This window comes from Hylaeus anthracinus, unplaced genomic scaffold, assembly GCF_026225885.1.
Source record: "Hylaeus anthracinus isolate JK02 unplaced genomic scaffold, UHH_iyHylAnth1.0_haploid 12001, whole genome shotgun sequence".
Taxonomy (NCBI): Eukaryota; Metazoa; Arthropoda; class Insecta; order Hymenoptera; family Colletidae; genus Hylaeus; species Hylaeus anthracinus.
This window is the reverse complement of record NW_026534348.1, coordinates 6156618-6181031: the sequence shown is the minus strand read 5'-3', so window position 1 is coordinate 6181031 and position 24414 is coordinate 6156618. Positions and strand designations below refer to the sequence as shown.

Sequence of the window (24414 nt, the reverse complement as noted above, 5' to 3'; positions counted from 1 at the left end):
TATACGACCTTACGATTGTTTACATCCAAGTACAGAACACATACGAAGGTTCTCTTACTTTTGCTAAATAACATGTCGTGGTCAACGACCAAATGCGGTATACCTCTCTTTTCCTTTCTTATTACGAAAACATCTCCTCTCCTTTACCCCGTTCAACCTACTCCGACCTCTTTCTTTCTGGCACTGTTTTTCAATAGTTAGTCTGCTTTGCGACCACGATCCGTAAACGTCGGGAACACCACTCTTCTGTTTTATCTCGTGTGTTATTTACATTTCTGAACGTCCCATCGTCAAAATTTTCAAGTAATATTTGTTACGGAGTAATCGTGTCGAGGAACTCCGATCCTCTTAAAGGACTTTTAGGCAGTTTCCACATAGTCAAGATACGATAAAGTGCAATTGTTTTAGCCACGGGCATAACGGTAAAAGAGTAATCGATCTCAATTGCGATCTCTCTTCTAATTGTAAAACCTCTTGGATCTGTTCTCTTTCGCGATTGTCTCTACCCTGAAAGTACCGCATCGTTGCTCGTTCCTTTCTTCGAAAGCCATCGGTATCGCTGAACGGTGTATCGATAAAAAGTTTCGAGCAAAAATCTTTCTCTGTTATCGAAAAGAACGAAAAGCGAATTCGAATGATCCATTAGGTGACAAATATAGCGCAAATACCTCGATGCAAAAGTCATCGAAAAATGTTTCGACGGATAGTCAACGAATGTTTGCCCAGCGGATTCTGCGAATTTAGCTTAACGAACTGAAATCGATAACGCGATTTCCCGATGGAAAACTCTGTCTTCTGTCTGTCGCAAATTCTGATCGTATCGTATTCGGTAAAAATGTCGAACGATTTCGAGAAAGTAAAGTGGAATGTTTACAAAATTAGACAAAATCCGCATAATTTTACGCGTAAAGATAGATACATATCAAGACAGCTAACGTTTCTATTACCGGTTTGATATAATTACGTGTTACGTATAAATCGAAGGTACTATAATAAACAACGTACGGTCCATCTAGTTGTATCCACGGTATATTTAGCCTAACTGCACGAAGTAAAAGATATATTTCAATGCAAATGAAAACTACTTCGGTATGCAGATGTACATACATTCGAAGGCGTGAAACGTAAATGTAGCCATCGAGAGGCAAGAAGTGTCCGTAGAAGTACAATATATGGAAAATATATGAAAGCAAATCGACGCGACCGACGCGCGACGTTAGAAATAAGGAAAACATTCTTGCGTTTGAAAAATCGACTGTTCGATAGCCGATAAGCGATAATAAAAAAAAACGATCATTCGTAAAAGTTAGGCTAGATAAGGTTGATTGGATTTCAACTCGACGAGATGATTCGACGAGTACTTACATTTTTGCAAAGCCACGAAGAATTCTTGAGAAAACTCGAGAATTCTTGACGAAACGTTTTACGAGACAGACTTCTTCGTATGTCATATTCGTATCCATATTTATAATTTCATATACCGCGTTTATATTCGTACACGCCGAAACGGTTCATCTTTTAAAGGCAGGCGTCTCCGCGTTAGCGGTGCTAACCAAAAGAAAGAGAGGCTGAAACAAATCGAAAAGTGCATCGAAAATTCTGAGAGAAACAATAGCTATCGTTCGAAATTTGTTTATATCTATAAATTATCGCCAGACGATTTTATCGCGCGTGTTTGGACTCCCGTCGTGTAATCAGAATTTTGACAGATCTCTTAACACTTAAGAGTACATCGACTACACTTAAAACCTCGTAACGACACCGAGTTACGCGAAATAAGTCAACGCGTCGTATTCGGTATGTTTTTAGGGACAATTTCGTCGCGCATCTTTCATCGGCACGCGGCGCGACGTCGATAAGTGGGTATATACTTATACTATTTGTTTCGCTCACGAGCTTGCTAATTTTAAGTCGATGGGCGGGTTAGCTAATCGCGTTTCAATGTGCGTCGTATCGTGCAGAAGAAATGATGCAGCGTGTAAATCTGTCCTTTAATGTAGGGTTCACCACGAAAATCGTACACAATCGAGGCTACGAAAATCGATCAAATTGTTCGCAATTGTTGCAGTTATAGGTTATTTACTTGTGATTCTGGTTTCCTCTATTTCCTGGAAAAGAGAAGCGCGAGCATCACGATCTATCGAATGCCGAAGCGTTTACATCGTTGAACGTGAAAATATTATTTGTAAGTGTTGTCGCGTTCAACGAAAGAAGCGAATTTAGCTAGTGAAACGTTTCGGAGGTACGATTGGGGTGGTTCTTTGCTAGAGCACGATAATACGAGTTCTTAACGAAACATCGCGTGTAAGTAATCATTGATACGATTTGATAGTTAACAACATGCACATGGTATCGGAACTGTGACACCTGAATCAACCTCCTTTTTTCGTATCGTAAAACAAATTTAACGAAATCTTAATCCAATTTGCATGAGCGCTTCTGTCAACGAAGACAATAATAAAAAATATAACATTCATTGTCTGTTCGACAAACAAGAGCGTTCGAATATTTATAAGCGGTACTGTATTTATGTTTACGATGTAACGCTTTACCGATTTCAAACAAAATTATCGGTAGGGAAACATGTACCGTTGGACAGATACCATAACACGGTTATAAAAATATCTTCTGTGACACCATCTTTCAGATTTACTCGTACCAAGTGACACATAAATTTATGCAAAATGAATACCTTTCCTCGTTTTCGTTCTCTGCGTCGTCAACGAGTGCGCAATAACTAGACTGCGGATCTTTATACAAAATAAAATCTCTGTAAACGTACCTACACAAACTGAACCTAAATAGGAATTCATTTTACTCTGCAAGTATTATAATATGAACGTCACTTTCAATATTTTTTAGATTATTGGCTACTGTGTTCATTCCATATTTTCTTGCACGTTCGGATGTTCTATAAATGCATAAAAATCCGCAGTCCAGTAATAACACTCGTTTCGTAGGAGAATCAAAAGGGTGGGAACCGTTTGTTTATTCGTTGAGATCGACGTAGAATATTCATTTGTTATGTACCCTGGTAATATCCCGTTCGTATTAATTCGAAACACAAACGAGAAGAATCGCACTCGTACATCGTAGTAATAGTAACTTATTATTAAGCTTTTGGTTCGCGCAGTCTCGTATCCCTATGCTATATGAGAGTTCCACTTACGTAGCTACCTTTTAAAAGCGCGAATCTTTTTCGAGTGCAGAAAGTTAATCGAATTATATATACTTGAAACACATCTTGTAATTGCCATTTAGTTCTCGATCAGCATTCGAATCACGAGCTCCGATCGCTACCTTATCGAGGGCCAACCGTCGAGACGAAGATACTCGACGGATGATTATGCCAAGAGAGGGGCGCGGTCACGCACACATTCGAACAAAGAACAATTCGTGTCCGTTATATAACGAATTATCGAGGGCCTATAATACAGGTGTTCCTTTGAGAAAAGACCATTTTAACAAAGTGCGCGCTTCTTGCTGGTAAGTGGTACTCTTACTCTTAATCTTACTCTTACGCGATTTTTTTTATTCGTTTTTCTCGCGTCATTCGAATCGTTGCGAGATTATCGAAAAATGACGGTGCTACTATCAACGATTATCGTGACGATTGGCGAAGCGTTTCAATTTTTCACGGGGGAAGTGGGGAGAAACGGCAGAGGTAAAAGTTTATCGATCCCCGAAAGAACTTTCGATTTGACAGAGAATTGGTTTCTTCGTAACGAGGAAACTTGTGTCGTCGCGATAACGTGTCCACGATAGCGATCGTTTTCTAAAATTTCTATGCTTTTCCCTTCCTTCTTGGAATTAAACGTAAGAAGGAACGACGTTGACAGCCTCGGGGATGAATCTGTCACCGAGGACGTTTAGGATCGCGCACGGGGTATCGCGAACCAAATGCATCCGTGGTTATATATCTTATTGTTATCTAGCCGCGTAGATTCCGTTAACGTAACGATTTCCAAATGAACAACCAGGATCGACGTTCCTGATCTGTCGCGTCAGCGGAATGATCTCCGTTCACTTCGATCGCTGACGTTTGCGTTTCGTGGGAACAATTGTGTACCGCTATTAATCGCTTTCGTAGCTTCTTATTCGTTAATTAAAGCCGTCGTGGAATCACGTAGTTACAGAGGTGAAGCCGTTCACTTTTTCAATTGTTCCACCGTGATCGGCACTGGTTCGTTGAAAATTTTCCTCGCGTCCGTAAACGTACCGACCGCGACGATTTTATACATTCTTACCGATACGCTGGGTCCTGCCCTCTTTGTTTCGAGATTAATTTACTTTTCAACCTACGAACGAGTTCCTCGATAACCGCGAGACGAATTACCGAACGATATCGTTGACACGTTCGTCGAAAACAAAGATTGGCAAAATTTCGTTCGTCCGAATAACAGTTTCGTGTGTTCGTTCATTTGTAAAACGTGCACACATTTGAACCGCAGGCAGGCGAAACGATCGTTAAATCGAAACGAAGAGGAAGCTCGAATTTTGCCGTAATTACAAACACTCCTTAACCAACTCGGCATAAGATTTTAATGAGTTTGTTTATCTTGCTCGCTTCCATTGTTCCTGTAGTTTTCCGAATGTATAGTCCGATGGATTTTTCCGTACACGATCGAGTACCATTGTTACGTTTACGGAATATAAGAACGACACCGACGTAATCTTACCGAAGTGTGTCGAAATTTTAACGAGTACATTAACGTTGCTTGTTCGAAACGACACATTCGATCGAACAATTAATCGAATTGATGTGTCGCGTAAATAATTATCGCGGGACCAACGATCAATTTTTTGATTAAACGTTACAGCCGGGAATCATCTTTTCGACCGTTATTCGTTTCATCGTATCGACTGATAAAATTCTATCAACTCCCGATAACGATCACCTGCGAACAGGGTAGCCTCGAACGTCAGTTGGACAGAGATATTAGGAAGACCCTTCTCGGATTTTTCCCGTGACGATATTTGTTTTGAATTTTACCTATGTTACGTTCGATGAGTCGATTGGGCATCGTAGGGACGTTCAAAAATTTCCACCGACTCAAGTTTCGTCGCGTGCGTGGTATCGGGTAAGAATTTGAATAGGAATACGTATGTACACCTGTCCCCTACGAAATGTACCAGTTCCGTTGAATGCTATTCCTCGGGGTAGAGCAACTTTCTCCATTCTTTTTCTCTTCGTTATCGTGACGTTCGAACGTTATACGTATACTCGAATCTTTTCGTTTCGTTTCCCTTCGTTTGCTTAACAGATTGAAAATGGAAAAAAAGGTGAACAAGGCATTTAAAAAAAGAAAGTACATAGTTCTTTGAAAGGTGTTTACACGTTCGCTCGTAGATAAAGTTGAGTTGCGTAATACTAAATAAATACGACGTCGACGATGACAAATTTACGTCAACCAGTTTTCGAGAGTACCGACAGAATTTCGATCGTAGCGATTTGGGAATCCCTTTCGAGTCACGTTATTCCTTAATCACGTTCGTCACTTCGTGGAATCGAAAAGAGGTCTAGCCGAGAAGATTTCGTTCGTCATTCTTGTTTTGGGTACCTACGTGATTCTATCCATTGACCGTTAAACGCTTTCGCGCGCTCTCTACGGTAAAGGGAACTCCCGAGGTATTTGAGCTTGATATGTACACGGTGGGTTCTAAAAGGAAACTTATTTCCATTTAAAATTCCTACTTCTGGCGGCGTAGCGGCTCCTACGCGTATTGTATATTCCCATCGACGTAGCCTTCGGTAATTCCCAGATTCCACAGGCCAATTATTTCATCGACAATTGATTTCTTCCGTTTCGATTTTTTGAATCTAGGCGACGGATTCGATCGCAATAACGCAACGTGGCGTAGGATTTTCTATTTCCGTTTTGCAGGTGGATTTGGTTTCGTTAACATTTCGAGCGAAACTGTCTCCACGTTATTCGTTAATTGAATTTTTTTATTTAGATAAGAATTTTCCTCGTTTCCGATTGTTGACTGTTTCGTTAAAGGTGCATCGATATCTGATATTTGCGCTATTCTTATCGAATAGCGAGTCGCTAGATCGGCCTAATTTTTGGTTATAGATATAAATCACCGCAACGTTTATTGTTTTGTATTTTACAAGGATGAAACATGATATCTAAAATAAAAGAATTAGTGTCGCAGATGCGTTGCGGTCCAACGCACCTCGCAACGAGTATTGATTTTCGTTCAGGACGCAGAGGATAGAAGAACGAAAGGGATGGTTTGTCAGGCAACCGGTTGCGAACCGTTAATTTAAACTTCAATCGCACAACCCTTTCGGACCGATACGCCTATACTTTTAATCGCAATGAAAGCTGAAAGATAAAAATAGAAAATAGAAAAATATAGAATATATAGCGTGCCTCGGAAACAGGAGGATAAGAAGCATCTACGGTGCACCTGCACTTCCGTTTCTTCGCTTCAGTTCCGCAACCCACCGCAAACCATCGTTGTCGTTTGTTCTAATTTTACTCTATTTGTTATTTTAAGTTCTCTTCTTTCGTAATACGCACCACTCTGTCGATATCCATTATCGACTTGACACGATAAGAAACAGGTGGAAGCACCTTACGTACCATTGTTTCGTTTCTCTGCAAGCATTATTCTTTTCTTTTCTTTTTTTCACGAAATTACCTTCGATTAATTATTTTCGATAAATTAGCCATTCGAACCAATCAACGTCGATCGATTAGGCGTGTCTTACGAAATATATGCACGCAGTCGTGGCGAACCCGCGCAAACACAGAACGATCCTCGTAAATTTTAGAGCGACATTTTTTAATTACGTCAGTTACGATTTTTCACCTGGATATGCTGGAGTAGGATTACGCACGGAGAAAATTTATTCCGATTGGTATCGGTGTTCCACTTCCACATAGCGGTAAATGAATTCATTATGATATCGAGTAATTTCTCGACGATTTTGAATTCCATGAACGAATATACATTCGGAGAAAATTCCTCCGTTTCCTCTGAAATAAAACATTTCCTTGAGACGAATTTAAAGTATTTAATATATTGGGTTGTCCGGAAAGTCCATGACGATTTTTGGTAGGTGGTACAGGTCTGAATATGTCGAAATGATTGAAAACAAATAACATGTATACATCCCTTAAAAGATGGAAAAGTTGTGGAACAAAATGGCGCCTACGTAATTCAATAAATTCATGTATATTTATTACATGCCTTTGAATTTTTCTTAGAAATTGGCACGAACTTTCTGGACAGCCTAATATATCGCGTTCAGCGAACGACACCTTATCCTAACAACCGTCGACGACTTCCTCGTGATAATCTATTCCTACGAAGACACTTTTTTCAAATACGTATCGTCGCCCAACTCTCCCGAACGTGTAAAAACACGCGTATACAGAAATTCTTTTGCGCGGTCACTCGGATTCAAAGGGCACCACGTTCAAAGAGCTTTGTTCCCGAACCCGTTTCTCATGACCGCGAAGAACATTCCAGACTGGTGCAGAACAGTCGAAAGAACGCGCGTTACCGCCCTTACGCGCAGCAGAATGCGCGTTACGGTAGTTGAAAAATCGAAAACCCCAGCAATTCGATATTTCGTTGGAAAATGTTACGTTACATATTCCTAACTGAAAAAAAGAAAAATATTATACGACTCGATGGGATACATAACAACAACTCATTCGCGAATTTTTGGTAGGATTTTCGGGTTCCGATAAGCTGGTTAACAGGTTGAACCCCCTGGCGATGATTCGATCGGCGACTTTAATACGATCGTTTGCCGGTTGGTTGCAGGGTCGAGGACACGTTGGTTGAATTTTCCGTGGACAATTCGCGCACGTTGATCGAGAGAAGCTGCTAATCAGCCGGTCGCTGGAGGAAGGAGGAGAGACAGGTCAGCCGTTTATCGAGCGAGCAACAGAGAAAGAGAGGGAGAAATGGCCCCCACCCACGGACGCGAGGAAATAGAGGGGCGTTCGTATAAAGAGTATGCCTACAGCCCTGTACCAGCGAGTTCCTCTTCAGCGGCGTACGATTCAGCCACCCCTCGGAGACAATCGGACGATAACGGTGACGGTTCAACGAGATACAACGACCCGAGCAGTGTCCGCAAGTTCCTTCTCACCGACATGACGGAGAAGGGCTCGACGATACTCCAATACGTCGCGGCTGCCGCAGGTAAGTGCCACGAGGCAACCCCTTTGCCCATCCGTCGCCGTCTAGTCTGCGGTCTGGGGGTTGGTTGGATCTTGATTCAGACCACCGACGCAGTTTTCGCTCGACCCGCGCCTGCGTTCGATAAAACGAACTTTACCGGCATTTTTTCCGGCTAGCGTCGATCGGTATTCGACTTGGCAAATTCGCCGCTTCAGTGTTTCTGTGACATTACCATAGCCCGGATATGCGATAATTTTATTCGAACCAGCGAAATTTGTATATGTTATTCAAAACTTATCTGATTGTCGTCTAAACGAGGTTCGCTGCATTAAAGTAGCGAAAGCAATTGGGACACTTCGGTCATGATAGAGAGATAACGATCGATCGATTCGATTGTTATTCGATTAGTATAGATATTGGAAATACGTACTCGCAATAATCGCGATACCGCTTCGCTGTATTTATCGTTGGAAAAGTTTTAGTTGATTATCGACAGATGCGATTATAACATAATTTCACGTTCGCACATATACACGCGCAGAGGTACGAGTGACAGAGACTGTTTTCAACCATTCGTTGCATTGTTCGTCTTAATATCACGAGATTACATATAGTATCGGCATTTCGTATTTCTTTGCTGAAATATAAATCACTTATCTCGATTGTCTTTTAGATAGGTATATGCGGCAAGTATTACCTCTCCGATGAGCATCTTTATGAGTGGCTTTGCGACGTTTTCAGATAATATTTAGCTTATCGCATTCATTTCAATAGAACATTTACGATTCTTCGTTTCCCGTTAGACCATTATTTTACTAGAAGTAATTAGCGATCTATAACGTATAATGTCAACGTGACACAAACCAGTGGACAGAACTCGATTAATTAACCTCGTGCGTCGCGTTGATAACAATTAAACGATATTGGGGAGCACCCGATTAAGGCAATTGAGACTTATTTAATACCCGTAACGATGAGCTTTACTTACTCGGGCTTTTATTTATTGATGTAATAAACCTGTACGTAATACGATCAACATTTCAAATTTTCTATGTATTATACATCAGTCTTCAGAAATGTTACATTACAATTATATTACTTGCGGTTTCCTATATGGACGAATTTTATTTTAAATTGATTAAGAAAGATTTGTAATTTTTGTTGCAATTTCATTCGATTCGCGTACTAAAGAGACCGACTCGTATCGAAAGGAAGCAATATCGTTTACCGAACGTAGATGTGAGCACGAGGGGTTAATGCACGCCCGAATAAATATACATTTATATGACTAGCGTAACAGACACGCTTGTAAAGATAGTTCGTCTCCGCGTGGTCGTCGATCCAGTACAAAAGTCGAGTTTACGATGACACTCGTTCCTCGAATTGCGAATGATTTTTAGTTACTGTTAAAGTGCGAGGAGGTAATTAATTTTTGTTCGTCACGTTTCGACGGTCGTCGCATTCACGATGCTGCGTTTCAGTCTAAAAATAGAGAGAATCTATAAATGCAACGTGGAGCGTGTAATGAACTTGATGAACTTGCCATTGTCTCGGTACGACAGGCACGCCGACGATCGAGTTTAGTTCAATTTTTACGTCGTCGAAACGTAGACGCGCGTTAAGAAGAAAAATTCGTCGCGCGCGTTCCTCGTTGGTTCGAAAATAACGCGGTTTATCCAAAATGTCTCAGGTCGCGATTCAGCGACGTTTCGTATTTTGTTCCATGCTCTTTAACACGTTGATCGCCACGTCACCCATGTATGAGTGACAATGATTTTCACTGAAAAACTACGAAAATTAATTCTGAAAGTTAAGTGTCACAAATAATGAATTTAAATAAAATACTCGATCTTTAACGAAGTTACAAAACTAAACACCATAATCAATGTTTCATTACACAGTTTCCAATAGTCTGTAAACAAAATTTAAACACAGTAGAAATTTTCAAGAGTATTAGCCTGGCAGTGAACGTGTTAAGAGACAGCAAAGAGCACAAAAATCGAAGGTGGAGTGACTCAAACTCGTGCAGAAGGAAGTCCGAAAACTAAACGTGTGATATCGATTCGTGCGTCAATTCGGGAAATATGCACACGCACGTTCCTTTTTGTTGAATTGGTTGAATCTCCGATATCTATTTTCACGGAGAAATATTGAATTTTCATTATTTATTTTAGGCTTTCGTTGCGGAAATTATTTTTCGAATAAAACACGGTAAAAAGAAAAATGGAACAAACTAGATAGAGGATGAAAAAGAGAAGGAAATGAGAGTTGTAACCGAAATGCCGATGCCGTTGTATAATAATAACCTAAGTAGGAAAAACTGCGCGTCGCGTAGTATATTCCAAGGAGCAGACATATTAGCCTGGAAATTCCGTCGGCGCTTCCATTAACGTAGCATACGAAATTACTTTAGCGAATTTTGGGACGCTTAAGGTAAATTTTCTCCGGTGAAATTCTATTTGAACAGAATAATATGGTCCTTTGAGGGTATTTCAAGGGTATTTTAAGATCGACGTTCGCAGCCTTCGTTGCAGATTCGAGAGCGTTCAAGGTATACTTTGTAGACAAAAATTGTTCTCCCGTTTTTTTCTCACTTCAGTTACGACACTAATAAGGATGTGATTGAAGTCGATTGCGATCTTTGCCGGCCGAGATTCAATTCGGTTCAACACCGGATGCGAATCGTTTAATATTCACCGCATTCGAGAACGCGTAGGTCTCTTTGCGATTATTGTTCGCACGTAAATATTTCGTCCTCCGCACGTTCCTCGATCGTTGACGTTTTTCCCAACCGTCGATCATTCATGTTTTTGATAGTCGATCGTTCGCCTATCACGTTACGATGCACGGTGCTCGGCGCAGGTACGTTCGGTATTTTTCGAACCAAAGTGCAAACTCTCACTTTGGGAAAACAATATCGTTCCGCGTGGTTATTACTCTAACAACGACGGGGCTTGAGAATTAGACGCGCGCGTCCTTCGTTTTGACCAAGTCGTTAAATTATGCCATTGGAACGAAGACGGAGTGGTTGTTAAAGCGATTTTACGACTGCGCGACATCTTGAAATTCGACGCGATTTGCAATTCCGTTTCCGGGAGGCTAAATTTCCCGATTATCGCCTCGTGTTAATTTACATTCGGAGTTAATATTTACGAGAGCAATAATGAAACGGTAGCAACTGTAGCAGATATATACAAGATAGCCATTGATTAACATTGTTTATCCGATCAAACAGTCGTGTACAAGTGCCAACAGATTCGGCACGAAATTAAAAGAAGTACGGATTAGGCGACCGTTACCTTCATTTTCTAAATTCGTGAGGCTTTATTAGAGGATGCGAATCTTTCGATAACACGGATCGTTGTTGATGAAGTATCTCATAAATGAAATATGACAATGTACCGAACATCGTTCTCTTACGATGTTTACTATTGTTGATATCTCGTAACGGTGTATCGTCTCGTCCCGGATCCTCGCTCGTCGATCATTTTCAGCGAATTCTTTCCTAGAATCTCCTCTTAATGACACAGATTGCAGAATTACGCCACATGCATCGTAATTCCAGCTGCGATTTTTGTTTCACCGTGGATTTATCTTATCCGTGATATAGCGGAGATTTCTTCGGAAAATTGAGCATTTTTATCGAAACTATTTAAAAATAATGCATCGATAAACGTTGATAATTGCGACCAAGGATGATACACTGGCCGGATTAAACGAAAGAAATTCGTTTTATTGACTTTCAGTGTTTTCTTTGTTGCTTTGCTATCGCTCGAATCTAATCGACGCATATACATCTGTGACAAATCGTTGACTATTTTTCGAAATCGATAACTTTCCCGGTGGATTAATTCGATGACAACAGCCAAGTTACGGTAACGTTTTCGGTGATCTCGTTAACTTTACGTAATCGATGGAATCGTTCCGGTGTGTTAGGATATGTAAGCTTTACATCATCGAGTATTCTATTCACTGTTATAACCGGTTGTTACCTTTAGAGCGTTAAATAGCTGATCGCCTCTGTTGCGTATCTAATCGCGATTACATTTTCTTCCTTAATTCTACGATGTTTATCATACAGAGTTCAATGGAATGTTCTCTAAAATTGTCAAACTTTCGGATTTTACCAGAATACATTTAGGATATTTCTTTTAAGAGTCGAATGTTTTCAGGAAGAAAAATCACCGGTGGTCTTCTAAGGATGCTTGAATAGCTACCAGATAATCGTTTTCATCGCGATAACGCAAACACGACGTACGACGTACATACGTCAATAAATATTTTTCATTCGGAGGTGTCGAAATTGTAACCGAAAGAATTTCGTAACGGGGCAACGCAATCGCCGACAATGTTTCCAATTCGCGTTTCATCGTTTGCGCAATTCACGCGACATTTATATAAATATTCCAGATTTCTTGGGACCGCGAGAACATAACTTGTCAGATACCATAACTGGTTGATCCCCGAACTCGAAATCCTACATTTTCTCACAAGATTTTATGGCGATTGTCGAAATCTCTTTTTTTTCAATTTTCTCTGTACGGTTTTGTTTTGCTGTAATCTTACGAATTTTATCGGGATCGACGACGCGATAAATCGTTACATTTTTTCCCAGTTTCTTCTCGTCGTAATCGTCTTCGATCCGGTTTATCATCATAATATTGTGACGTTAAGTTGAGATTGATAGATAAAGTTTATTACGCTTAATCACCGAAGTGGTTTTTCTTCGCGATATCGATTCTTTATAACGGTAATATACTCGATCGATTCCCTTCGATCAATTAAGTAGCCGTGTACCGTTACGTTAACGAAATAGCTCGATCGATATTAGTCGAGTTTTATGCTTCTGCATCTGATTCTCGATTTGTTACGTTAGGAGCATCCTTTCGTCGCATCTTTAGTTATTTCTGACGTTTGACCTCCGTCGTTAGTTCTTTAATTCTATTATCGGTACGTGGATTTCTCGCAACGTGGCACTTAATAGCGAGAATACAATCGTTGGAAGAAAAGTCGCGCTCGACTGCAGTCGAGAGTCTTTCGTCTGATAAGCAGTTTAAGCAAATCTGTGAAAACAAAAATATTTACATGTGTCAAGCGCGAGAGAAACTAAAATTTGAAACAGAGCGGGGAACAAACAGCGTTCAATTTAATCCGTTATCCGTTAGATAAAAATTACAATTTGAATTTTAAAACGGAACCAAGTTTCACGTGAAACGAACAAAAACGTATCCGAATGTAGTCTATCGATCGAAGAAGAATTCGATGCCGCTAGATCCATCTGGCAGATTCACGTTTACGTTTTAATTGACTTCTGATAAAACGAGACGAGCCGCCCACCGATGACGCTTTTTCAACAATCGCGATATCGTAGAATTCCCAAACAAACTGACGATTCGAAATATTTCCTATCTGTTGTCTACATTCTATCCATGTGATGAAACCGCCTGTTTCACGAAAATTTTCGTCAGACCTTTGTCAAACATGGGATCTTCGTACCGCGATAGAATCCGCGGTTATCCGAGTTAATAGTCAGACACAGCGGGCCGACCTATTTAAGGATTTACAGATAGTAAAACATTACGTCTCTGAACGTTGATTATTCTAGACGAAATAAAAGATATTATCTCTACAATACCACGCTTGGATTTATACACCCACAATAATAAACATTTATAGTGTCGACTTATACCGTATCAACCTCGCTGTGCTCGAGGAGTTGAAATAGCGATTTCTCGGCGTTCGCGAATTTTTTATTTCTTCCATCGTTCTCACTTCCTTGGCGTTTCAAACAATGTGGAAATAGAAATAACGACGATGTCCGTTGTACCGCAGATTGACGTTAACGTTTTTCGAAACGAAGCGCGTTGCGTTTTAAGGTTGAAGATATCGAAAGAATCATTTTTTATTTCCTGTCGCGTGAAACGAACGACTTGACGCGATGCGATGCGACGCAACGGGGTGCGTTGGATTTTGATTCGCTCGTCTTCATTGGCTCAATCGTTCACCGCCGCACCGGTGCCAAGATGATTCTTCCGCAGACACCCATTACGATTTAATCGCGGTGGGAAACGCGAGGCGCGTTAACCGGAGATAACGGGTCAACGACAAGAAGAAATTATTTTGCATATCTGCGACCAGTTGTATTTCGTTGGAACGCAAACGTACAAGCTGCAGAACCGAAGTAACATTTCAACAATTCGTCCCGTTCTTCTCGCGAGTCATGTCGTTAAAAATGTTAAAAACGACACAATGTACGTTCCTGTTGGATACTTGAGGAAAACATGTCATACAACAGTGTAACATAATCGATCTCGAGTTCGTACAAATTCTTATCGACGCGGAAATTTCCTATCTTCGCTAGTGACTCCTCCGATAGCTTCTATCAACTATTCCTCCTCGTTTGTATCGTTTCATTCAACCTCTTACCCAAAATCCAACTACGTCTCACAATTTCTTAACGGAGAAAACAAATCGGCTTCATCCCCTTTTCATTCTCTGTTGTTTCGTCTCGCCATTCCGAATGTCGACTTGCAGATGATTCGTGAATTGCATCGCGATATCGCTAATAAAAAAGATAATTCGTTCAAGTGCACAACGTGCGGGTATTTACTATAATCTGAAGTGTGCGTAAACTGAAGGTTTACGAACATACGATTCATTCGTAAGAAATACGATACCGGAATCGATATCTGTGTGCTTGGATTTATTGCGTCGCGACAAAACATTTGCAGCAACAACTGTCGATTGTGTACACAGAAGTCGTCGTACGTACGTACGCTTGTATTTTGTTCGAAAAATTAGGTTAAAAGGAAACGAGGAACGATAGCGCACAATGAAACGCTCGATTAAACGTAGCAAACCAACGGTAAAGGATATTTTCCAGCTATTAGGAGCGCGCGTATTTTCCGTTCTCTCTTAAAAATTTGGATAATCTTGTATTTACTTCACGCGTAGATTTAATAATAATAATTTAATGCTAATTCGTACGCTATCTAATATTCGAATTTATAGTTAAATCCTTATGACACCCATCGATACGTGTTAAACCTTTTATCGAGAATAATTTAATCAAGACAACTTGAAAAGTATTATCGATTTAATCCTTATCATCCGATTTGGTTTGATTTGACTTGATTTAATTTATTAACGGACAAGTTTCTAACGGCAGCCAACAGATTCGGTACGAAATTAAAAGATTTAGGTACGGTTTTAAATTACGGTTTAGGCGACCGTTACCTTCATTTTCTAAATTCGTGAAGCTTTATTAGAGGATGCGAAACTTTCGATAACACGGATTGTTGTTCATTATTTCACATAACAATTTAATTCCTTTCGTTTAGATAGATCGATCTATCGATGGTAAAAGTTCTTCTGGAACTGAGAATGCTTACCTTTGCAATTTTTTCGGAAGCGCGAACATTGCGTTCGTTGAAAATCAGTGGAATTGGATGGCAACGCGACTAAATATAAGTTGTTGATAGTTGGTGTCGATATTGTACGACGCTGGACATTTTTTCGTAGCCCAAGTTGCGCCTGATTCGTCGCAAAACGAGCACACGCGATTATTTTTATTTTTGTTCCCGTGCCGCACGCGATATAATGATATAAGAGCAATCTCGCCGAGATTACGTAAATCCGGCGTTACATGTTAGATGCAACGTGACGCGGACGCATCTATTCCACGTTTACGTCTGACACTCGCACATTTTCCTCGAGACGAGCCTCTCTTCGCGGTCCGAGCTTGACTTTGAACCAAAAACATATAAAATACTTCATTGTTCGTTCGTACAAACTGCTCGTCATCCGTTATTCGAAGTAAACCATACCGCAGTCGTCTGGAGCTCGAGCAATGTAATTCTCATATCGCCCAAGTTTCAAGTATAGGTCCTTCTATTCTTCATATTTTCGTATTAGCGGACGTAACGATATCCTTGACTTTTTGCCTGAAATTGGCAATCATGCAAAACTGTCTCACACGCGGAAACGCCTTCGGCTGGTACCTTGGATCGCGTTTCGTCCGAGAATACTGAAAACTCGCTATCTCTACTTTACGTCAATGCTCCTCGTAAATGGCATTTTAAAGAGGAAGTTAAATGCCCACGATTTAGAGCTTCCGCGAACGGAACGGCGCTCTCTTTATCCGCGTCTAACCATCCTTGGTTGGTCCGCAAAGATTCGATAGCGTATGAATGGCATAAATCCAGGATTTTTTTATTTCGATTCGCTTATCGAACGACTGAAACAGAATTTCCGTTGATAGATTTTCAGACAGGAAGTCCGAAGGGCAACGAACTCTAATCACCGATAGGGCAAAGTTATCGGTTGAATCGGTCATCGACTCTGGGCCAACGGAAGCCAGGTTATTCGACGCGCTTAATCCTCGTCCTTCTAGCCGTGGTATACAATTAACTCTTGTACAATGAGTGGAATTTTATTTCACCTTTGAGTAATTAAAATGCAATTCTTGAGTTTTGCGACACAGCGTCAATTAAACGAAGAACAAACAAAAGAGCCGGACGGATAAGGAGGAGCAAAACAGGTGAATCCGGTGGCGAAGTCGCGCATCGTTATCGTTTGCGCATCGACTGGCGAACATGTTTCATAATTATTCGTCGTATCGCGTTCCCGCGGGGAGGAAATAATCTCTCGCGCCTTACGATCGTTTAAGAAATGATTGACAGCGGTACGTTCCATTCGTTGAATTATTCGTCCATCGTGTTTCATAATTGTACGATGCGCGGTGTTTCTTAATTAGATATCGTGCCGTGAAGCGAGTATACTGTCACGCGAATGTTTAAAAACAAACCTGAATTCGTGTAAAAGACAAACTTCCAACCGATTGAAAGCTCTGATCGATCTAATTCGCGTACACCGTGCGAGCGTCTGTTGCGGCGTACAACGACCAAGCCCGCGGAAAATTTGCAATTCCGATCGACGATAGCCGTTATCTCGTTTCACGCGTTATTCGTTCAATTCGAAGACTCGGCGTCGAGATCGGAGTCGTTTTCGACAGGCCGTGTACCCTGGTTTCTAAGGTCGAACGCACACGGGCACAACCGATTTGAAATTAGTGTTGCAAACCGTTTGCGCTCTTTATTTTACCTACTCCAATATCTTTGTTTTAGCTAAGATCCACGGTCGCATGCAACTAGTTTCAGATTGGCTTGAAAGTGATCTGTTGCGCCCGTGTGCGAACGGTCTAAACGTATCGAAAGCGTCCGGTCCCGTTTCTCCTCGGCGAGTAAACGAAACGTAAGATATATATATATATGTTCGAATTTCAGCAAACCTGTGCACCGTGTCAGCCGGGGCTATGATAGGATGGACGAGTCCTGTGCTGCCAAATCTGCAGAAAAGCCTGGAGAACAACCCCCTTGGCAGACTGATCACTGACGATGAAAGCTCTTGGATCGGGTCTCTGATAGCCTTGGGAGCGGTGATAGGCTGTTTCGCTGCCGGATCTATGTCGGAAAGGTATCGTTGTTGGTCTGTAAATTTGTTTAAAAATTTAGCGACGATCGTTAACAAGGATTTCTCGGCATTTGCCTTAGGTGGGGTAGAAAACGAACGTTGCTGGGTGCCGTGGTACCGTTTCTGATCGGTTGGATCTTGATAGCCTCAGCCAAGATAGTGATCCAGTTGTACGTGGCTCGACTGATTCTCGGTTTCGCCATGGCGTTCGCTTTCACGATCGTTCCCATGTACTGCGGTGAAATCGCCGAGGTAAAGACCATTTCTTCTCCTATCGCATTTCTGAAAGCTCGCGATGAGTAAGGGTCGGTAACCAACGTTCGATCGAATTTCTCGCACGACCAGACGTCGGTCAGAGGAGCGCTGGGATCCTTCCTGCAATTGTTCATCACCATCGGTTTCCTGTACTCGTACTCGATCGGCCCGTCCGTGTCCTACGTGGTGTTCTGGATCCTCTGCGCGATTCTGCCGATAGTGTTCTTCGGCTGCTTCGCAACGATGCCGGAATCCCCGTATTATCTACTAAAAGTCGGCCGGAGGACGGAAGCCATCGCTGCGCTGGCCAGGCTGCGAGGCAAGTCCGCGGCTAGCGTTCAAAAGGAAGCTGACGAGATGCAGGTACGTTGACGGATCGAATATAGATCAAATTTCGAATGAAACATAATCCTTTGATTGCTCGATGACACTTTATCGATTCGTTTGTTTCCCGATGAGGATTCGCGGTTCCGTGCCTCCGTGTTTTGGGCTAATCATCGTAAGACACTTGTCGACTACCGTACGCTATCGAGAGCAATCGGTGTTGTGCGAACGAGGTTGAAACGAGCTCGTCGAAACGAGATCGTTCCTCGATATCACCCGATAACATTGTATAGATTGTTTTCGTAATTTGTTGGAGCGAGAGCGAAGAACGCCCCAAGGATCGTTGGTCCGGAAAGATATGTTTAATCGTTTCGGCTTTTTCCATAGCGGCTTATCAACGTTCGAAACGTTGAGCAATAAAAAAAAAGTTGCGATAAACCGTCGCGTGCCCCCCATAAATTCAGAAATTTGGGCAAAGATCATTTTGCAAACTTTCCATTCCATCTATAAAGCATCCCATGTTACGCCAAACGAAGATTGCGTTTGTTTTGTTTCGTTTCATTTCAATTCGTTTCACTCATTGCGTTGTGTTTAATCGAGTCGCAACAATGGTTAAAATAGGTCGCAAAGTTTCGGACGATGCGAGGTATCGTATCAGCGTTCGGGTCACGTTCGTTGTACGAGGCCGAGGGTAAAGGCCGTTGTTTTGGACGGGCAACGGTAGCGGTGATCCTTCGACGTACGTACCGCCTTCTTCGCGCGACCGAATCGCGCTAACGTCTGATGCGTCACGTGTCCTCGCGATCCTCGTGTCAAGTGTCACGCGTCACGCGACACTCGAACTTTCGCTATCGAAGCCTGATTACGGTCGCGATGCTAATACGTAATTGTTATCGTCGTTCGATCGAAAAAATTTCCTCGAGAACATCGAGATACTTAACGCGTCGACGATTGTATCGTGATAATATTTTTCAACGTCGCTTTGTTTCGTTTAGGGGGCCATCGAGGAAGCTTTTAGAAACAAGGCCAGCATCGCGGACCTGTTCAATTCGAAGGCAAACTTCAAGGCTTTGATCTATACGTGCCTCCTCGTTGCGTTCCAGCAGCTCAGCGGTATAAACGTGGTCCTGTTTTACATGCAAGCCATCTTCGATAGCGCGGGAACTTCGCTAAAGACCTCGGTCGCCACCATAATCGTCGGGGTCGTTCAAGTGGTGGCCTCTTGCGTTACACCAATAGTCGTCGACAGGCTCGGAAGGAGAATGCTGCTGATCATCTCTGGTACCGGCGAAATCGTAACACTGGTAAGCGACAAATTTCTCGTCCTTCTCGATCCTTGTTTCCGTCAGTCCGCTATCGAGTCAAGGCTCCGGGACGCGAGTCGTTGCATCGACCGTATTCGCTCGAAAGTTTCATTATCGATTCGTGCACCGCAACACGAACGATGACGTCATTTTTATACAATTGACGTAGAAGAGCTTGGCAATGTACGATACTTAGATAAACGAAAACCGCAGCTTTAAAATCGAGAGTTTGTAACAGTGCTTCTCAAACTGTGGTTCGCGAGTTTCACGGGAGTTAGTCGAACCGTACCGTAGGATTCTGATGAAGTTATTTAGAATGGCCGCGAGACATCGCGATAACGATTTCATAAATAGCCGTCTTACGCTTGAAAGCGCCGCTTAATAACGCCAGGTTCTATTGTCTCGACAATTCGCGAAGAATACAGCTGGAAACGTTTGGCATTGTTACTTGAAATGATATTAGCAACATCGTGTCTCGGTTTTGTTCCATCGAGCCGTTCGACGTTCGTCGATCAGGATTTCGTTTGGGCCGTGATCTGTTCCGTTGGTAGGAAAAAAAAAAATGATCGATGGCGGGACGGAGCGTCGCGCAGCGCGGCGGGAGGGTTTCGAGACGCGACGAATCGCGGATGAACGCGCTTTACTTGGCGTGGCCTTGATCCACTGGCCAACGCGTAAGTTTCGCGGTTGTTGCAAAATGACCGGGAACAAATCGATCGCGGCCTCCAGCACCTATTCGAATCGATTTATGTAACCTCTCGAATGTGGACGCGCGTTCGCGTGTGGATGCACTCCTGATGCATCCACCGACGCGCGGCGCGGTGCATTCCACTGACGCAACACTCGTACACGGATGTTCCGAGGTCGTTTCCTCTCTCGACCTTCCTTCGATTTCTTCGTGCGCGCGTTTCACGTGTCCTAACCGCAGATATACACATGGACATCTAGGCGCTCCGTGAGATGCATCGAAACTGACATTAAACAGAGAGAGAGAGAGAGAGAGAGAGAGAGAAAAAGAAAACGCTAATCGCGTAACAAGGCGTTTATCGGAGAAGGGAGACGAAAAGAAAGTTGGTAAAGCGTGCTCCAATGACGCTGACGCCTTCCTACCTTTCTTCCTGCTATCGGTTTCAAAGTGTTCAGATTCGGTCTAGATTATTTTGTTAGAAATTAGTAAACGGTACGTTGATTAGCTCTCGTTGTTTTCCTTGTCCTTTATTCGACCGACTAGCAATATCGTAGCATTGTCATGGAATGAAAATTTCCGTAAACGGAGACGTGCGTACACGTTCACGTTGCGCCGACAATGATTTCACGCATATGGAACGATGAGGTCGCGTTTAATTGTCTGTCGCGGATTGTTGCACCGATCTGCGATAATAATCAATGTCAATGTCTCTATGCGATACGATCGTGTGGCGTCTGTTGTTGTTTGAATTTTACGATGACGCGAAACGGAAGAAGAAAAGAATTTATCGAGCAGTGCTCGATCAGATGTTGTTTCTCGGAATGCCTGGAATGCGGTTACGCGCCGTTCGTGCTAGTTTGTTATTCATCGATCGATCGTCGCGTCGCATCGTTCGATCGCGATTATGCTTTTTTCTTTTTTCACTCGACGCGTGGCCGATCGATATAATACCTATGCGTAATCGATCCGAATAAATAAACAAATGATTCTCCTAAATGTACTTATACATACATAGATCGCTGCCAGTAGCGAACAACGTATCATCGGAAACTATTTTACCATTTACACTATAAGGGGATTTTTTATTCTGCCACCCGCTTATATACATGTATCTTTGATTTGTTTAAATCCGTCGTTAAAGTTGAACACCGCGATATGGGACATTTCCATTCTCGCGAGCTACTACGTGTACGGTAACAAAGTTCGATATTGAAATTTTGCGATTAGTTCAGTCGCGTAACGTCCTTCGGCGAATGCAAATAGGGATACCAAAAAATAAGCCGAGTCATCTTTGCGGTAAAACATTGTAGGCGATTCGCGTGTACCGAACGCTCGCGATCGTTAGCTGCGCGCGGTTACTCGTCGGCCGCGGCGTCGGCGTCAGTCTCCGGAACTTGATCGGCTTTCCGAATTTCGCACGAATAAAACGTGGACACATGCGACACATTTCACCCGCGAAAAGAACGTACACGTGCATGTATTCTTCCCCGTGAAACGTTTATAGACGGCGATGCTAGGTCTAAGCTCTGTCCCTGCAATGTTGTTTGATCGTTTCAGTGCGCCTTGGGTATCTATTTCTACCTACACGATGCTCTGCATTCGGACATGAGCAGCATTTCGTTCCTTCCGATTCTCTCTCTGGTGATCTTCATCTCGACGTACAGCGTGGGCTGGGGACCACTTCCATGGACCGTGATGGGCGAGATGTTCGCCTCGAACGTGAAATCGAAAGCGTCCGGTATCACTGTATGCGTTTGCTGGCTGCTCGCCTTCTTCATCACCAAATTCTCCAACACCCTGCAAAACGCGTTCGGCAACTACACGCTCTACTGGGTGTTCAGTGTGTTCTGCTTGGTGAGCGTGCTGTTCACGGTGTTCGTGCTACCCGAAACGAAGGGCAAGAGCTTGAAGCAAATCCAGGACGAATTGAACGGTGTCAGAGCCTCGGATCTCGAAATCAACATGTCGGGAAAATATTGAAAGCAGTATTACGAATGATTCACAGTGCGACATTTTGTTTCATGTTTTTCAAATTCACGCGTCTTTAAACTGCCAAATACCAAGATCGCGGATCTCGATCTCGTACCCGGGACTCGAGACGAATGGACGTTTAGGATCGGGTCGACAACGCTCACGTGTTATTACCTTTTAGGCCTAAGAAAATCTACGCTAGGTGCCGAGAAATACCACCGTTATCGTTATGGAAAAGATGGAGGATGGAACGCGGCGGATTCGAGAAAGCGTCGCTCGATCGCTGGCAACGTATGTACGTGCAAGTTAATACACGCGTAGAACGACTATTTTTCGAGCTAGATCTGCCGTCGTTCCGCCTCGAGTCTACGCAATAATTCTTTCTACGTCTATTTATTTCGTGATAAGTTTTAGCCGTTCAATAGTCTTGTACGTACATATGTAAGGTTTCAATTACACAGCCCTACACTTCTCAACTAACGTTTAATATTTAACGCCAAATTATATTATATCGTGCATGTTTCGCGTTTGTACGAAACGACTTTGTTCGAGATGTTGGACGTTTCACATCGCTCGATCGCTGCGATATTACGAAATCTGTCGTGTTGTTTGCGTAAACTAATGGACGAGCGAATTCTGCAGATACGATCGATCTTTACGCGGGAGAGGAAGTGCAGACGTCTTCTGGATAGAGAGGGGAAAAGGAGAACGACGCAGTTGGAATTTTTCGAGGTAATCGCTCGACACCGTCGCGTGTAAACGCTCGCGGGGAATTTCAGTGATCGCGACGCGATTATGAATAATTCGAAAAGGTTTTAACAAAATATGTAGATCGGGATAGCGAAAACCACTCGTTGCTATCGCGACTGTTCGAGAATTCCTGGAATCCTGTGTTTCTCCGTGGAATTTACACGTTAAAGTTTCTTCGCGTTTAACGGGCAACGGAATCGGAACGTTACACTACAAAAATAGTGCTTTTTTGCTACTTGTTCGAGCTCTGGAATCGCTTCGCGTCCTTCTCGTCTAGGAGGTGATGCATAATTCAGACTCGAACGACTAAGGTATCGAGCGCGAAGACGCGTGTTTCCATGGTCGAATACTGTAATTCCTTGAAATTATATTTTATAACGTTTTTTCTCTTCGAACGGGACGGGCAATTGTAACTTACAGGATATTCGAAAAGGGGTCGAGCGGGAACGGTGACACTTGGGTCGAATTTACGACGATTCTTCAGTTTTCCGAGCAACAAAGTTTTGCGAAGATCGTCACGAGTCACTCTAACACTGATTATCAAGCATAATGTCATTCGTAGCGTAACTTTCATTGGAGTATCGTTAGTAGTTAACGAATCGCTCGTTGTTCTGTTTATTTAAGCAAATCCAACAAGGACTCCGTACTTATCGCTCGATGATGTATCAACGATCGTATCTTCTCTCGATGCAGAGCGAATGATTTTATTATCTGAATCGATCGTATCGAGGCCTAACGCGCGATTAACGTTCCTCCAATTGTTGGCTACCGCTATACGCTTTATACGACTATAGATTTACAAACGCGACATATCATTTGTATTTTGTTTGCATTTATACATACCCTTAAACATAGACAGAGAGAAAGGAAATGTGCGAGCGTGTGTGTGCGTGCGTGCGTGCGTGCGTGCGTGTTTGTGGCCAAGTAAAATGAGTGTGCCAAACGACTTTATAAAATTAATTTAATGCCAGTGGAATGAAAAAGACATATCGATCAACTTGTAGTTTAATCGAAGGGAACGTATTTTGCGACCGCGCAAATCTTCGGGGTAATCGCGGATATAATCGAACGCGAGGCACGCGCAAAGGAAATGATTCCGGTGTATTCGACCTTGGACCGTTCGAAAGTGCTCGCGGAATCGTAACGTTCATAGAATTATATTTTTTATGCAGCCTGCGAAGCTGTTTTACAACTAAATAGAATCAATAGTCACGATTATCCGCTGGATGGTAAGTTTATGATTTTAATAGAGAATGACAAAATTTGTACAGAGAAACGAGAGCGTGTGATAATGTTGAATAATCAGGGTATCGGGGGAAATAATTTGTTCGAAAATTATCCGTGTAATTCTGGTCGATGATGTTCCATATTTCCTCTTGGATTTTCGTCGTTCGTTGCGATTGTACATATTATAATATTACGCATCTATCGGATACTGTAATTACGATAATAACTTTTCTACACACTTGTTACGGCTAAATAAATTGTAACGTTGAAGTATTA

At 42.4% G+C, this 24414-nt stretch overlaps 1 protein-coding gene across 3 annotated transcripts; it reads left to right on the top strand.

Annotated features, from left to right (window-relative positions):
• Positions 1–101: 101 nt before the first annotated feature.
• Positions 102–24414, top strand: LOC128890737 (solute carrier family 2, facilitated glucose transporter member 8-like). Of its 3 annotated transcripts, none has more exons than XM_054149530.1 (7): positions 102–303; positions 7786–8169; positions 17433–17622; positions 17700–17871; positions 17965–18237; positions 19194–19502; positions 21748–24414. In XM_054149530.1, exons 2-7 carry the CDS (start codon positions 7929–7931, stop codon positions 22168–22170), a joined length of 1608 nt encoding a protein of 535 aa, XP_054005505.1. In that variant the 5' UTR covers positions 102–303; positions 7786–7928; the 3' UTR covers positions 22171–24414. The 3 variants fall into 3 exon arrangements, with proteins under 3 accessions (XP_054005505.1, XP_054005502.1, XP_054005504.1); XM_054149527.1 differs by having other exon boundaries at positions 102–422; XM_054149529.1 differs by lacking the exon at positions 102–303 and adding an exon at positions 3356–3486.